Source organism: Chiloscyllium plagiosum, chromosome 4 (assembly GCF_004010195.1).
Source record: "Chiloscyllium plagiosum isolate BGI_BamShark_2017 chromosome 4, ASM401019v2, whole genome shotgun sequence".
Classification (NCBI taxonomy): domain Eukaryota; kingdom Metazoa; phylum Chordata; class Chondrichthyes; order Orectolobiformes; family Hemiscylliidae; genus Chiloscyllium; species Chiloscyllium plagiosum.
Window position 1 is genome coordinate 74,602,093 of NC_057713.1, and position 18,086 is coordinate 74,620,178.

Consider the following 18,086-nt stretch of genomic DNA (forward strand, 5'->3'; position numbering starts at 1 on the left):
TAAAAACAATGACTGCAGATGCTGGAAACCAGATTCTGGATTAGTGGTGCTGGAAGAGCACAGCAGTTCAGGCAGCATCCGAGGAGCAGCAAAATCGACATTTCGGGCAAAAGCCCTTCTTGCTGGATATGTAGCGCTTCACACAGCTCTATGTTAACTTTCCCTACAAAGTGGGGCCATTGTCTGAACTAAGCTGTCAGTGCACTCCAAACTCGGTATGATCCCTGTTAGGAGTAATCGTACCACCATTGAGGCAGTGTTATTAGTATAGTGGGAAAAGCATCAATCCATCTACTGAAGACATCCATAACAACAAGCCAATACTTATAGCAACGTACATGCGGAAATTCAATAAAATCAAGCTGAATACATGCCAATAGACCTGCTGGCAAGGGAGCTTTTCCTGTTACACACTGCACCCCTTGACCTGCATTATTTTGCTTATATATCAAACATGATCTGACACACTTTTGGATTGCTTTGGCCAGTCGGGGGTGCCACCAGGTTTGCAACATGATACACACCTTGGCAAGGAGGGAATGAGTAGTATCAGTATGAAGCCAATCAATGAGCTTTGGTAACAAGGTATCAGGTATACGTACTTGACCGACTGGAGTGATCCAGAGGCCTCTTGACACAGAGGACGAGCATTCATGCGTCTTTTGTATCTGTTTTTCTGAATAAGGAGTGTCCCCCTGTAAACACTGCACGGTGATGATGTCTGGAATGACTTTTGTTTTTGAGGCAGGTTTTCAGTTGGGTGCCTGCCGATTGAATTGTGAACTCTGGCCATGTCCTTCGCGGCTTGGTCAGCTCTGGCATTGCCATGGCTGACATCTGTAGTGTCTGTGATATGGGCAGCACATTTGATTATGGCCAATTGTTTGGGAGGAGGGTGGCCTTAAGGAGATTTTGGACATAATGTGTTGTTAATAGGGGTGCCTGAAGGGGTCAGGAATCCTCGCTGGGACCAAAGCTTGCCAAAGTCATGGGCCACATCAGAGGAGTACCGTGAATCTGTGTAGAGATTGACTATTCCCCCTTTGGCCAGATACAGGCTCGTGTCAGGTCAAGGAGTTCTGCTTTCTGGGTGGAAACCGGGAGGTGGAGGGAGGCTGCTTCTAATGTGACCGTGAGGGTGACGATTGCATATCCTGAAAGAGGCACTCCTCGGGGTGATATTGACGAGCTACTATCTACAAAGAGTTAAATCCAGTATGGGCAATGGAAGCATCCAAAAGGTCTGGTTGGGGGCATGCCAAGAAGTCAGTCATGGGGAGGATGAAGAAGCTCCTGTGGAGGGACGCTGAGTAAAGTCGCCGTGTTAACAGTCCAGCAGTATGAGAAGGTCAGAAGGGGGTAGTTAAGAAGGGCAACCTCATAACGGCTAAGTTGAGTTTGTGTAAGGTGTTGGGTGTGATCAGTGAAAATGGGGCCGACTGTTGCTGTAATTGCAGTACTAAAAATCCCAGGGCCTTTACCTTATCTGTAAACGAGGGCTACAAAGCAATGTGAGGAGAAACCAACCCTGGTTGATGCCAGAGGTGGAGAGGAACATTTACTAAGAGGGCGGATCCATGTTCACCTTCAATGTGTCCCATTACAGTAATAGTGACAATGGACTTTAGGAAGGGGGCAAAGGTGGCTGTCAGCTCAGTGGAGGCTCAGTGAAATTGTAACAAAGGATTACGTGGCTGGGGACCAGGAACTTGTAGAGGAGTGGTAAAATCCTTTGGCTGTAATTCGACAGCCCACCATTGGGGGGGTGCAATAGATCCAGAACTGTCTCTTGGTAGAATTATGTCTCATTGTAATGCCCTCAACAAGGCAGAGAATCTCGGCCTGGAGGGCACACCACAAATCCCTCTCTGCTAGGTTAATGCCTAAATTAGGGGTTTGAATATATTGGACAGTACAGGTATGGGGGTCAAACTGAACCATGTTCTGTTGGGGGACAACTGCCTTTCCTGTCCAGTTAGACAACTAAGGTGCATAGAGCTGTGAGAGAGTCCAAATCCATGTTGGTGCACACAGGAGGTCTCAAGTGTTGAGGCGGAGGTGCTGGTATCAATCATGAAGGGGATTTCTTTACCCTCGACAGTCAAGCTCACTACCGGTTCATCCTCAGGGTCTTTAGTCAGGATTGGGTAAAGCAGAAGGGGGGGGGTTGGTCAGGCTGGGAAGGGATCTCCAGCATAGCAAACCCGCCCCCTGCCTGGGGTGCAATAGTGAGTAGTCACGCTGCCAATGACTATCCGCACTACAGTGAAAATAGGTCTGCTTTGGCAGTGTCATTGTTTATGGGGGCGGACCACCACGGGGTCAGGGGTGACTGTGGTAGTTGTGGAAAGGGGATGGAGGGGTGTAAGGGAAACAATGAAAAAGTGCACTGGAGCCATTTGGGTTAGTGGCATATACATGTACTCTATGCTACTTTCTCCCCACCTCCACCCTCCTCTCATCTATCTCTCCACCCTTCAGGCTCTCTGCCTGTATTCCTGATTAAGGGCTTTTGCCCAAAATGTTGATTTTACTGCTCCTCGGATGCTGCCCGAACTGCTGTGCTGTGCACCACTCTAATCTAGACCCTGGTTTCCAGCATCTGCAGTCATTGGTTTTACATGGTCATATTCGTCAACATACCCCTGGGGACAATGGTGGGGTTCCATTGGGTGGTTCCTGAGGGCGTCAGGGCCTGCAACAGGGACATTAGAATCTTTGTGAGGGGAAAGATGGGAGGTGCGCTGTATCATTTCATACTTGACTGTTGCCTGTTTATGGTCTTTAGGACTATGCCAGTAATAAGTGAGTGCTCTTCTCATTTGTTGATGGGTGTATTCCGGCCAATCCATTATCACTGGTTCTAATAGCAGCAGCTACCCCCTCTGGGATACATTGTAATAGTGGGGAGTTAAACTGGGGTGAGAGATTTCCTACGTTATAAGTAAGTACACTCCACCTATGCAGGGGATATGTGGAGCAAAGCCAATCCCAAAAGTCTGAACCAGTCTCTTCCTGCTTTGGGCAGCACTCCAATGCCCTAGTTATATCAATCGGTTGTTGCAGGGATCTCTGGAGAGCACCTCCAGTCATCTGGATTTGGTCCCCAGGCTGGGGAACGGCTCTGGAAAAGGCCTCTCAATCATTGTAACCCCCAACTGGGTTTTCCACCAGACCCCTCACTGAGATGAGATTGCTTACAGTGTGGAAACCGTCCCTTCGGCCCAACAAGTCCACACCGACCCTCCGAAGAGCAACCCACCCTGACCCATTCCTCTACATTTACCCCTTCACCTAACACTACGGGCAATTTACCTAACCTGCACATTTTTGGATTGTGGGAGGAAACCAGAGCACCCGGAGGAAACCCATGCAGACACTGGGAGAATGTGCAAACTCCACACAGACAGTTGCTTGAGGAGGGAATTGAACCTGGGTCTCTGGTGCTGTGAGGCAACAGTGCTAACCACTGTGCCACCGTGCCACCCACTTGGGGTCAAAGCCGTGCAGCACAGACTAAAGAGGTCCAGAGGTGTGGCTTGATACATTTGAATTGTGCCTGGAACATAATCAATGAAATCCTCTGGACTCGTCTTTTGGTTGGGGGTGTGGGACATGATCAAGCACATCTCTTGGAATTTCCAGGGGAGTAAACTTCTATGGTGGCCTCTTCCCCTGCACCAGGGTTTGGGTTAGGAACTGTCTGGGTAGGGAACTTTCTCTGTTCGCGTTTATGGGCAGTGTTGCCTGTTCTGTTTCAGTTAGGCGGACCAGGGTTAGCAATTCCATTGGAGACCTCTCGGGGTTGTAATAGTGGGGCCTATCCTGCCCGCTACCGCTGTCTGTGCCAGGGTTATAGGATAATGTGCCCTGTTCTCTGTGTGTCTGAAAAGGGCCTGTCTCTGTCTTTTATAGTGTTGGATTAAGTCCTAAAAGTGACTAGGTCAGCGAAGCTTTCAGGAGCCTGGGTCTGGTCAGGACATGGGGGTTTGGGACTTCCCCATGGTCAAGGTTTAGAGCGCGGGAGAACAGGCAGCAGTGAAGGATATGGTGGGGGTGGTGGTGGGCCGGTGGATTTTGGTTTGGGTATCACAGCGCTAGCAGGTGTAGAAGGGTGTACTACAAGGCGGCAAGCGGGGAGCTAGCAGGTATTTGCCAATCCTCCTCCTGCTCATCAATGTCATCAATTTGGAACAACATCAGATCAGATGTCCGGACGTATGTCCGTTTTGCTCTCGGCCGGTAGTTGGGTTTGGCATTTTTACCCTGGTACATTAGTCTGTCTAGTGCCTTTTAACTTTTCCTGGTTTCTCACATTTAGATCATAGTCCTTGCGCTGAGTCTTCAACACTGCCCAAGGCTTATGGTTACCCTCACTATCACATAATTTAATCCCTCTCTGGCATGTGCTGTTCTCCTAGCTACTCTGCTTAGATTTGTCTTTTAATTCCTGAGCCGCTTTTCACCACGCAGTAATTGAAGTTTTCCACTGAGTGCCTGCATTGCGCTTCCCGATTGCCTTTTCGGTCTTTAAACATTTCTCTATGTCCCACGTCCCTCCTAATGGCCAGATTTCACTGCCCAATTTCTTATTTAAGCATCCTGAGAGACGCCTGAACCTTTTCTCGTTCTGGGGGTCATCTCAGTATCGTCAATACAAAAGGTTTCCAGCCCCTGACTTACCTAACGCTTGCCCCATGTTAATATATATTAATATGTATACTTCTTTTTATCTCTCTGTGTCTGCCCCACTTGTAAGGGGTAATAAGAATCCATTATAATTGGCAGCATCTGACCATTAATTACAAAGTTTTTGATAGTACCGAGTTTCGTTGCAGGATCAGAATCGAACACTGCCATTAATTTCATAAGGGAACTGCTGTGAATGTTATCACTTGATGTCCTGTTCACACAGATTCACCGATGCTAACGCAAATGTTCTTCATTGTCTTACAGCATCCTGTTATCACTTGGTGAGCCCAGGTGTCCCTATCTTTTGCATTTTTTAAGTTCTACCCTGTTTCTGAGCCTTCCTGTCTATTTTCTAGTGCACTAAATATGATCTATAGTTCAGCATTACCCTTTAGTCAAAATGTTTAAAGACAAGTTTTCAGGCTATAGACTTTCTCAAGGAGACGAGGGGTTGAATAAATGGTAGGTTTAGAGAGAGAGGGATAGATCAAGGTGAAGCTTACCTTGTGGGTCCTTCTGTCTCATGCAACCAATACTCAGATGATCGCTTATTCAGTCAACTTGGAAAGTCTTGTTTATGTTGGAATCCCACCGCTGCCATCATATGTTAGGTTCTTTTCCCGAGGTTTTGCACACAAGATGCAAATCACTCACACCGACTTCTGCAAACTGTTAAAGTTTAATAAAGCTTATACAAACTAGGTAACCTCTCCGAAACTCCTTGTGGGTGCGCAAAGTCGAATCAGAAGAGAGACCGCAAACAAAGAAAATACATTCCCTTTATACAAATCAGTTGGCAATGCTACAGATGCTCTGGCCACTCCCGCATTGTCACATGCCACTCAAGACAACCTCCAGTCACTCACAGTGACATGTTACCCCAGGTACAATGACAGGATGAGATCATCCTCAGAGATAATGCAAATGCTAATGCCCTAATCCTGGGGAATCGTTATGCAGATGATTTCCTGACTCCGTGAGGCCCCAAGACAACGAGGGATGACATACCTCTGACCAGAAAGCTTCTCTGGATGGAAGAGATTGAATTATAGTTTAACTTGACAATAGCAGGGGAGTAATAGCAAATGACTGTCTAAATGAAGTGTAAATTACAATGGATAGTCATCTGCATTCTGCATGCTTTTTGTGAGACAGAATGTCATCCCCACCCACCTCCAGAATGTTCAGTTTTGCAGTCTAACTCTTTAATATTGCATTAATGTCCAGAAAGATATTCCCATTTAATCTTTTAACATTATAGGTACAATAAAATGATTTAAAAGGCATTTGGATGAGTATATGAATATGAAGGGGTTAGAGGGATATGGGCCAAATGGACCTAGATTAATTTCAGATATCTGGTTCTCTTGGATGAGTTGACCGAAGGGTCTGTTTCAGTGCTGTACATCTCTACGACTCTAAATATTTAAACTTTGTTACAGTGATCTATGTTTCTCTTTAACCATTAATTACTACAACGAAATACACAATTGTTATAAAATAACAGTAGAAACAGACTTAACAAACTAGTCTGGAGGATGCAGCCAAATCTAGAAGGTGAATGACTCTTAAGTGTGTTTTTGCAACTATAAAATTGACTGCTAGCCAAAATACATTCTTTCTTCTCTGATAAAATGTTCCTTTTCAGCAGTGACCTTCCAGAGCCAATGAGTGAACAGGAGAACATTAAATGAAGAACAGAATTCAAGGCTGCCCCTTTTTCTACTGTACCAATTTAGGGCCATATGTGAAAATTGGGATGAGGTTTGTTTGAAGTCTTTACGTCAAGTACTCCTTTCAAATGCTACTCAGAGGATGTTCATCACCACCCAGAGAGTCATGGCACTTTTGAAGGCTGTTGCTCATCCCCATTGCGTGTAAATAAACTGGTAGACAATAACAGCCTCAATTACCACTGCAGAATGATGTGCAGGGTTGCTTTTGAGAGAGGCAAGAGGCATTTTAAACTTAACAGACAATGGAACCTAATATGCAAGCCTTACTATTTGTATTCTTCAATGTTGATTTTGTCGTTTAACTTTTTGTCATGTATTTAAGGGCTCTTACATTTTCTTGAAATGTTTTAAAGTACTTTTGAAGTATGTTAAAATATTAGTATGCAGCTTTAAACCCCTTCAGTATTATTACCTCTTCAATGTTTTAAAGATAATGTGGAGGAGCCAGTGTTGGACAGGGGTGAACAAAGTAAAAATCACAAAACACCAGGTTATAGTCAAACAGGTTTATTTGGAAGCATTCGCTTTCAGGGCGCTGCTCAGGTAGCAGTGTGGAGCAGGACAATAGACACAGATTTTATGTAACTCCAGACCCACAGCAATGTAATTGACTCTCAGTTCTCAATTAGGGATGAGCTATAAATACTCACCTTGCTAGTGATGTCCATGTTATGGAGTCATGGAAATGTACAGCACGGAAACAGACCCTTCAGTCCAGCTTGTCCATGCCAACAAGATATCCCAAACCAATCTGGTCCCACCTGCCAGCACCCAGCCCATATCCCTCCAAACCCTTCCTATTCATATACCAAATCCAGATGCCTTTTAAATGAAAAAGTTGCGTGAAAAAGTTGCTCCTTGGGTCTCTTTTATATCTTTCCCCTTTCACCCTAAGCCTATGCCCTCTAGGTCTGGACTCCCCCACGCCAGGGAAGAGACTTTGTTTATTTATCCTACCCATGCCCCTCATGATCTTATAAACCTGTATAAGGTCACCCCCAGCCTCTGACGCTCCAGGGAAAACAGCCCTAGGCTATTCAACCTCTCTCTATAGCTCAAATCCTCCAACCTTGTAAATCTCTTCTAAACCCTTTCAAGTTTCACAACATCCTTCCGTTAGGAAGGAGACCAGAATTGCACGCAATATTTCAAAAGTTGCATAACCAATGTCCTGTACAGCCGCAACATGACCTCCCAACTCCTGTACTCCATACTCCGACCAATAAAGGAAGACATACCAAATGCCTTCTTCAGTATCCTATCTACCTGCAAATTTGCTTTCAAGGAGTAATCCAAGGTCTCTTTGTTCAGCAACACTCCCTAGGACCTTACCATTAGGTGTATAGATCCTGCTAAGATTTGCTTTCCCAAAATGCAGCACCTCTCATTTATCTAAATTAAACTCCACCTGCTACTTCTCAGCCCATTGGCCCATCTGATCAAGATCCCGTTGTAATCTGAGGTAACCTTCTTTGCTGTCCAGTACACCTCCAATTTTGGTTCCTTTATGCTCCAAGTTTCAAAAGTTGATTGGGGGCAGATATTTGCAGGTCAAGGGATGACTGGAAATGGGAAGCCTTCAAAAATGAGATAAAAAGAGTCCAGAGACAGTGTGTTCCTGTTAGGGTGAAAGACAAGGGCTGGTAGGTGTAAGGAATGCTGGATGATTAGAGAAATTGAGGTTTTGATCAAGGAAAAGAGGAAGCATATGTCAGGTATAGACAGCAGAGATTGAGTGAATCCTTAGAGTATACAAGCAGTAGGAACATGCTTAAGAGGGAAATCAGGAGCGCAAAAAGGGGACATGAGATAGCTTTGGCAAATAGGGTTAAGGTGAATCCAAAGGGCTTTTATAAATACATTAAGGACAAAACGGTAACTAGGGAGAGAATTGGGCCCTTCAAAGATCTGCAAGCCAGCCTTTGTATGGAACCGCAGGAGGTGGGCAGATACAAAACAAATATTTCACATCAGTGTTTAATGTTGAGAAGGACATGAAAGACATAGGATGTGGGGAAATAAATGGTGACATCTTGAAAAACATCTATATTACAGAGGAGGAGGTGCTGAATGTCTTAAAACGTGTAAAAATGGATAAATTCCCAGGACCTGATCAGCTGCACTACAGAACTCTGTGGGAAGCTAGGGAAGTGACTGCTGGGCCTCTTGCTGAGATATTACTATCATCGATGGTCACAAGTGTGGTGTTGGAAGACTGGTGCCACTATTTAAGAAAGGTGGTAAGGAAAAGCCAGGAAACTATAGACTGGTGAGCCTCACATCGGTGGTGGGCAAATTGTTGGAGGGAATCCTGAGGGACAGGATTACATGTACATGGAAAGGCAAGGATCGATTAGAGATAGTCCACATGGCTTTGTGCATGGAAAATCATGTCTTATTAATTTGATTGAGTTTTTTTGAAGAACTAACAAAGAGGACTGATGAGGGCAGAGTGGTGGATGTGATCTATGCGGACTTCAGTAAGGCGTTTGACAAGGTTCCTCATGGTAGACTGGTTAGCAAGGTTAGATCACATAGAATACAGGGAGAATGAGCCATTTGGATACAGAACCAGCTCAAAGGTAGAAGACAGGGTGTTAGTAGAGAGTTGCCTTTCGGACTGGAGGCCTGTGACCAGTGGCATGCCACAAAGATCGATGCTGGGTCCACTGCTTTTCATCATTTATATAAATGATTTGGATATGAACATAGGAGGTATAGTTAGTTAGTTTGCAGATGACACCAAAATTGGAGGTGTAATGGATAGTGAAGAAGGTTACCTCAGAGTACAATGGGATCTTGATCAGATTGAGCCAATGGAACAAGTGGCAGACGGAGTTTAATTTAGATAAATATGAGGTGCTGTATTTTGGAAAGGCAAATCAGGGTAGGACTTATATACTTAATGATAAGGTGCTGGAGAGTGTTGCTGAACCTTGGAGTGCAGGTTCATAGCTCCTTGAAAGTTGAATTGCAGGTAGATGGGTTTGTGATGAAGGCGTTTGGTATGCTTTCTTTTATTGGTCAGAGCATCAAGTATAGGCGTTGGGAGGTCATGTTGCAGCTGTACAGGCCATTGGTTAGGCCACTTTTGAAATATGTGCAATTCTGGTCTCATTCCTATCAAGGATGTTGTGAAACTTGAAAGGGTTCAGAAACAATTTACAGGGATGTTACCAGGGTTGGAGGGTCGAAGCTAAAGGGAGTGGCTGAATAGGCTTGGGCTGTATTCTCTGCAGTATCAGAGGCTGAGGGGTGACGTTACTGAGGTTTATAAAATCGTGAGGGGCATGGATAGGGTAAATAGACAAGGTGTTTTTCCTGGGTTGGGGAGACCAGGACTAGGGTGATGAAGGAGCGGCGTTCTGAAAGCTAGTGTGCTTCCAATTAAACCTGTGGACTATAATCTGGTGTTGTGTGATTTTTAATTTTTAATTAACAGTGACATTCCTCCATCTTTTCCTAGTTTCTGTCCTTCCTAAATGTAAGTATACTTCAATATATGGGTTCAACCAATGTCATTCTGCAACCATGTTCATAATGGTTACCAGATCCTATTTAATTATTTCTATTTACCTTCTCAGTTGATCCATTTAGTTTATTGTGCCAAATGAATTCAGACCCAGATCCTTTCATTTTGTGCTTTAATTATTTTTGTAACCGTTGGCTTTATCTGTTGATTCAGTCTTATATGTATTCTCTGACCTTTCCTATCACGATCTGTTTATCATCTCCCATTTCTCTTTTGCCTTGTCTCTGCTCTTTAGTTTACCACAACATTTTTTTTTTACAAATTTAATCCCTTGGCCCTCTGTACTTTGGCAGTTATCTGGCTTGCTGGAACACAGGCTTCAGCATGGTTCAAGTGTATGCCATTCTAACATACAGGCCTCACTTTCCCCTTAATAATGCAGGTGACCCATTAACCTGAAACCTCTGCAGTACCTACAAAAACTTCTACAGTTTGTGATTTTTGAGAAAGTTTGTAGCTCAGGTTGAGGTTATAGTTGTAAGTTTGCTCACTGAGCTTGAGGTTTGTTTTCAGATGTTTTGTCACCATACTTGGTAACATCATCAGTGAGCCTCTGGTGAAGCACTGGTGTTATGTCCCGCTTTCTATTTATGTGTCTTGGTTTCTAAAGGTGGGTGATATCATTTCTGGTTCTTTTTCTCGGAGGATGGTTGATGAGGTCCAAGTCGATGTGTTTATTGATGGAGTTCTGGAGACTGGGACAAAATATCCATCCTAGGACAAGGTATACAGAGACACCATGAGAATTCCTAGAGGCCCGGCATTCTAACTGGAACTCCACCAATAAACACATCGATTTGGACCCCATCGACCATCCTCTGAGGAAATAGAACCGGAAATGAGCATAAGAGGTATAGTTAGTAAGTTTGCAGATGACACCAAAATTGGAGGTGTAGTGGACAGCGAAGAGGGTAACTTCAGATTACAACAGGATCTTGACCAGATGTGCCAATGGGCTGAGAAGTGGTAGATGGAGTTTAATTCAGATAAATGCGAGATGCTGCATTTTGGGAAAGCAAATCTTAGCAGGACGTAAACTCTTAATGGTAAAGTCCTAGGGAGTGTTACTGAACAAAGAGACCTTGGAGTGCAGGTTCGTAGCTCCTTGAAAGTGGAGTTGCAGGTAGATAGGATAGAATTATAATAGTTTTGCCTTGTGGCACAGTGAGTAGTATCATGCCTCTGAGCCAAACGTTTTGGGTTCAAGTCCCATTCTAGGTCAAATTGATTCAAATTAAATTCATAAGTTAGTGCAACAGGCTAAGAATCAATCTGCAATGTATGGAATAAGCTTCCAAAGAAAGTGGTGGAGGCTGGTACAATTGCAACATTTAAAAGGCATTTGGATAGGTATATGAAAAGGAAGGGCTTGGAGGGATATCGGCCAGGTGCTGGCAGGTGGGACTGGATTGGGTTGGGATATCTGGTCGGGTTGGACCGAAGGGTCTGTTTCCATGCTGTACATCTCGATGACTCTCTGACTCTGTGTTTCTCTAACACTAAAGTTAAAATATCACCAATTTGTGTGAATGTTTGAGACCGGAGGGTTGCTTGAGTGTAAAAATCAGGTGAAGTTGTTCATTTTGTCCTCTTTTTGTAGCCTGAAGGTATAGATTCTGGTGGAAGAGTCCTCAACTTTCTTTCTATCACACAGTTGACTGTTGGAAGGAATTGCAGATTGATGCTTAGCCTGTTTCACTAAGTTATGAATTTAACAAATAAATTTGTCCTAGAATGGGACTTGAACCCAAAACTTCTGGCTCAGAGGCAGGATACTATCCACTGTGCCACAAGGCAAAATTACTATAATTCTACTGGACAATAAGGCTGTTTTCTCATTAGAGAGACAGAGAGACAGCTGGTGGTAGTTTAACTTGAGCATCACCGTACCCCAGGCAAGGGGAGAGGTTAAGAAGGAAAGTTGTTCGTAGTAAACTCAGCTAGTGCAGGAATTGAACCTATACTGATGGCATTACTCTGCATTGCAAACCAAATCACCTATGAGAATCAACCTGTTTGGAGATATTATAACATACTTTTTAAGTGGGGGGGGTCTTGAATCTGGGCATTTTGGCTCAGAGGTAGTGACATTACCACAGTGTCACAAAGCCCACAAAATAAGGAGAGAGGGAAATGGCTTCATTCTGAACACAGTCCAGATTTCAGCTCCAAAAGCAGAACTTAAGCTTTCAAACTTCTGATAATATCACAAACCATCCCAAAGTCGGACAACTTATCCATCTAGTCATGCAACCATCGAATTAGTTGGCAGACAATATTTCTACATGTGCATTGCCCATGAACAGAGCTCTCACTTTATTATTCCACTGGAGCATCAGCCTAGATTTTCCCCTGGTCACATTTCTGGAGTGTGGATTTGAACACCTAACCTTCAGATGCTAGAGGAAGAGTGCTTTTAACTGGGCCACACTAATAAAGTCACCGTACCTCCAGAGGGCTGCTCTCTCATGTGAGACTACTGGTGGTAAATTAAATTTGAGGGTTACCATGTCTTTTAGAAGGAGCAAATTTGAGTAGGCAGCATCATCATGCTGACCTCAGCCAATACAGGGTTGGGCCCACAATGTAGGCATCACTCTGCATTGCAAATGAAGCTAACCTTCCCTCCCTGTATGGTAGATGTTGTGGTTGTACACCTGAACAATCTGAGATGGTTTGAATACAGCCAGTATCATCAATCCACCTTGTTGATCTTAGTGTAAGTCACTGCTGATACCAAATGGAGAAGATGTCCACAGTCTTCGGGAAGACTTGGAATATAATAGAACAGTATAGCACGGGGTTGGTCTTGTTGAAGGGAAAAGGCTTCTTACGTAGTACTTAATAGCTACATGTCATCTGAGTTACACAGAAGTCTCTTGCGGGACCATTTCTACGTGGAAGTGGACATGAACTACAGTATGCAGCCCATCGAGTCTGCTCCTCCATTCAGTGAGATCATAAACGATCTGATAAGACTGGAATTCGGCGAAAGTTGACATCATTGTTTGGTTACGTGAAACCGAACACTGGAACAACAGCTGGTAACAAAAGCGCACTCCCAGGAACTACGGTCCTTTATATCCTGTGATATTAGGTAACCACGATCTTGGCAACAAAGCTGTTCGCGTTGAGAGCGTGCTCTATCACAGTCCTCTCTCAACCTCCCTACTCCGATATTCTATTTTCTGCCTCGGTTAATAAAGGAAGAGTGTCTCCTGAACATATAGGCGTTCTCCCGGCCGAGATCATTGACAAGCTTCTGCCGAACGCTACGTCGGGCTTTACTGTTCGGATTGGAAAGGCGAGCATTGTAGGGTTTGCTGAGTGATAGGTCGAGCCGCCAATGAAGCAGTGAGAGGGCGGGACTGGGGCTGAGAATGTGAATGAGTGAGCTGTGGGTTGAGCTCGCATTCAGCTGGTCCTTGAGTTGCTTGCAACATGGCTGAGAACAAGGAAGAAGTTAAGTACTACCGGCTGGAAGAACTGAAGCGGCATAGCAGCGGTAACAGTGCCTGGATCCATATTCACGATAAAATCTACGATGTGACCAAGTTCTTGGAGGAGGTATGGTTGTTTCAAACTCTCCGATCGCTTTGAAATAGTTCTTCGCTTCATCTAGTTCATTCGTGTAAGAGCCTCTCACCCAACCGTACATAAATAATTCCCTCTTCATAGCACAAAATCAAAACGTTTGTAAAACATATCCTGGTTTTCTCTTGACTTTAAGAAGCCTTTTTTGGAATGTTACGTGACACTTGCAAAGATGCATGAGAGTTTGTGACCTCTCCTGGACTTTATTCCTCGACCTTAAACCTGGCCAAGTCATGTGGCAGAATCCCTTGTTACTGCAGCAAAGTTCCACAGTTGTTTTTCCTTGTATAGATCTGTGCACAGACCTTTGTTTTAACGTTTGTTTCTGTAAGTAAAGATGTTGCCTTTTTCTATTCTGTTAGAAATGAAAAAAAGTTTTCAGATCTGAGGGCATCCGTTGAAAATCTGGTGTACCTGTTCATTTTGGGGTATGAGACCTGCCCTCTACACCAATGTCTGGCTTTTGAATTATCTGAGATTACATGTAATTTACTGCAGAATTTGCCCTATCTGTTTCATTTAGGATTTTGTGGAAAATAGGAATTAGGGACTGGCATAAACAATTTTTTCAAAGCAGTAACTCTCCCAAATCTTTGAGAATAAAGCCCTCCATCCTCTGCCTTCACAGCCTTGTCAGGAAACACCTGTTTCTCCCATCTGATCAACATATCGCTAAGCTCAGGGATCACTCTCTTTCCCCTTCACCCCCAGGCTTGTAATAGACTTTTTCACAAATGGCATTCATTGCTTGAGGCTTGCCAGTTCCAAGGAAGGGAAGCTAACAGGCTACACAGGCCCTAATTGTTATTGTTTTTGCATTTTTATAATGGACAACTAGATATGGTGTGTCCTGCCTGACTCAATGGATTTTTGTTTGGGTTTTATGAGAGTAGTTTAATTTTTGTTTTGCACATATCATCAAGCATGAACTTACTCTGAAATTCCCCTAAAAGCACCTATTACATTCAGTCACTACATTCAGATGGTGACTTGCAGCATTTGTGTGACCACTCAAACTTTAAACAGTTGAAATAAATTTATACTAATTCCAGAAGGGCTATATTTTTCATAATTTGAATTCCTTACAAATATTATACTGGCATTTTATATGTATGCATTTAGAAGTAATACTATATTTAATCTTGGGCCTTTTAAATTAAAAAAAACAAAGTACTGTATTGAAAAAGTGAACATAAAAATGCCATCCTGTCTAATGTTATATTTTGATATTTGTTTGTATAATTCTGTTAACGGTTATTACTACTGTGAGAAAAGTTACCTGCTTAATTACTTCTAATGTCATAGTTATTCACAAATCTTTTCCCGGAAATATGCATCCACTTTCATTTCCATGTCTATGGAAGTAGGTAACTCTCAGACAATTAGATTAGATTCCATATAGTGTGGAAACTGGCCCTTCAGCCCAATAAGTCCACATTGACCCTGCGAAGAGTAACCGACCCAGACCCATTTCCCTCTGACTAATGCACCTAACACTATGGGCAATTTAACATGGCCAATTCACCTGACCTGCACATCTTTGGATTGTGGGAGGAAACCAGAGCACCCAGAGGAAACCTACACAGACACTAGGAGAATGTGCAAACCCCACACAGACAGTCGCCCGAGGCTGGAATCGAACCCAGGTCCCTAGCACTGTGAGGCAGCAGTGCTAACCACTGAGCTACTGTACTGCCTGAATGTAACCTCTAAAGTGACCTTTGAACTTGAGTGAACCATAGCGTGAGTTGTCAGTCAGTAATTCACCTCCATAAAGGAACTGGGCTATTTTTGTCATAGATGGAAATGTGTTGCTGGAAAAGCGCAGCATTTTTGTCAAATGCAGCCTGTATCAAGTCCTGAGTCATGTATTCTCTATCTGATTAACGATGAAACCAGAAGGTTGTTTTCATTGTGCCAGTGTAATATTGATATTGGGTACTGTGTGGTATTTCACAATCTCCAGTGACTTGTTTTGTAAGTTTGTGTAGACAAATCTGGCAACATGACTATAGCCTCTGAGAAGATGTCAGAAGTCATGAAGTGCTGTTAGAAAGTCTTTATTTAATGTATATTTTATTTCTAATTCAAGAATAGGAGAGAAATCTGAAGACTTTACATTTTTGTGGGATTTGAGCTGGAATGGGCTGCGAGTTTTGAGAAGATTTGTAGCTCAGGTTGAGGGTCTGGATGTAGGTTTGTTCACTGAGCTGGAAGGTTCATTTCCAGACGTTTCGTCACCATACTAGGTAACATCTTCAGTGGGCCTCTGGGTGAAGCACTGCTGATAATTCCTGCCTTCTGTTTATATGTTTGGGTTTCTTTGGGTTGGTGATGGCATAGTCATAGAGATGTACAGCATGGAAACAGAGCCTTTGGTCCAACCAATCCATGCCAAACAGGTATCCGAACCCAATGTAGTCCCACCTGCTAGTACCTGGCCCATATCCGTCCAAACCCTTCTTATTCATATACCCATCCAAATGCCTCTTAAATGTTGCAATTGTACTAGCCTCCATCACTTCCTCTGGCCGCTCATTCCATACACGTACCACCCTCTGTGTGAAAATGTTGCCCCTTAGGTCTCTTTTATATCTTTCCCCTCTCACCCTAAACCTATGCGCTCTAGTTTGGACTCCCCAACCCCAGGAAAAGACTTTGCCTATTTACCCTATCCATGCCCCTCATATTCCTGTGCTGATGTCATTTCCTGTTCTTTTTCTCAGAGGGTGGTAGATAGGGTCTAACTTGATGTGTTTGTTGTTAGAATACTGGTTGGAATGCCATGCTTCTAGCAATTCTCGTGCATGTCTCTGTTTGGCTTGTCCTAGGATGGATGTGTTGTCCCAGTCAAAGTAGTGTCCTTCCTTATTTGTATGTAAGGATACTAGTGAGAGAGGATCATGTCGTTTTGTGGCTAGTTTTCTGCCTGTTTGTCCAATGTAGTGTTTGTTACAGTCCTTGCATGGTATTTTGTAAATGACATTAGTTTTGCTTGTTGTCTGTATAGGATCTTTCAAGTTCATTAGCTGCTGTTTTAGTGTGGTGGTAGGTTTGTGGGCTACCATGATGCCAATGGGTCTGAGTAGGCTGGCAGTCATTTCAGAGATGTCTTTGATGTAGGGGAGAGTGGCTACGGTTTCTGGATGTGTTTTGTCTGCTTGTTTGGGTTTGTTGCTGAGAAATCGGCAGACTGTTCATTCTTTTTGAATACAAGGTATAGGTGATTTTGTTCTGCTCTACTTAGTTCCTCAGTGCTGCAGTGTGTGTTGGCTTATTGAAATAATGTCCTGTTGCAGCTTTGTTTGTGGAATGGGCACATTCCTGATGAAGAGCTTATGCTCGAAACATTGATTCTCCTGCTCCTCGGATGCTGCCTGACTGGCTGTGTTTTTCCAGCGCCATACCTTTTGACTCTGTATTTGTTGCCTATCCTTACCAGTCTTACTAATGCTTGCTTATTCTCTCATTATTGAAAATGACTTACTTCAGGAGTAGGCAATGGCCTTGTGGTATTATTGTTACACCATTAGTTCGGAGACCCAGATAATGTTTTGGGAACCTGGATTCAAATTCTGACATGACAGATGGTGGAATTTGAATTCAATAATAATCTGGAAATAATGATGGGGACCACTGTAGTATGCCACAATGGATCATCTACTTGGCACTTCTGGCTGAAGATCCTGCAATGCTTCAGCCTTATATTTTACACTGTTATGTTGGGCTCTTACATCATTTGAGGATGCAGATGTTTGTGAAACCGTCTCCTCCAGTGAGTTGTTTCATTGTTCAACACCTTTCATGAGTGGATATGGCAGGGTGCAAAGCTTAAATCTAACTCATTGGTGGTGGACTTGCTTATAGGAATCACTTGCTGCTTATAATATTTGGCATACAAATAGTCCTGTTTTGTCACTACACTAGGTTGACACCTCATTTTTGCTATGCCTGCTACTGCCGCGGCATGCCCTCCTGCACTCCATTGAACCAGGGTTGATCCCCTGGCTTGACAGTAATGGTTGAGTGGGGGATATGCCAGGCAATGAGGTTGCAGAATGTGTTGCAGTCTCATGGATGCCCAGTCTTGAGTTGCTAACTCTGTTTGAAGTCTGTCCCATTTAGCACAGAGATTGTGTCACAGAAGATGGAGTGTATTCTCATTGTGAAAGTGGGATTTCATCTCAAAAGGAATAGTGCAGTGGTATTACTGATACTGTCACAGACAGATGCATTTGCAGTTGGCAGATTGGTAAGGATGAGGTCAAGTATATTTTTTCCCTCTTATCAGTTCCCTCATCATCTGCCACAGAACCAGTCTAGCAGATGTATCTTTGAGTTTATTGAGTCTAAAATCAGTATTGCTGCTCCATGGCAGAAATTGAATTCCCTAGTATTGTTCAACATGATTCACCTGTGGAGGACAGTAATCAGCAAGTGGTTTGCTTTCCCATGTTTAACCTAAAGCAATGAAAGTTCATGGGGTCCAGAGTCAATGGGGTGGCATGGTGGCTCAGTGATTAGCACTACTG

The 18,086-nt window shown here is 43.6% G+C and overlaps 1 protein-coding gene across 1 annotated transcript in view; it reads left to right on the top strand.

The window, feature by feature from the left end:
- Nucleotides 1-13,054: 13,054 nt before the first annotated feature.
- LOC122549129 (cytochrome b5) overlaps nt 13,055-18,086 on the top strand; it is a 48,650-nt gene continuing 43,618 nt past the window's right edge. Inside the window, exon 1 of the mRNA XM_043688447.1 lies at nt 13,055-13,527. Within this exon, the coding sequence (XP_043544382.1) occupies nt 13,402-13,527 (126 nt within the window). The 5' untranslated portion in view covers nt 13,055-13,401. The remainder of the gene's footprint in view (nt 13,528-18,086) is intronic.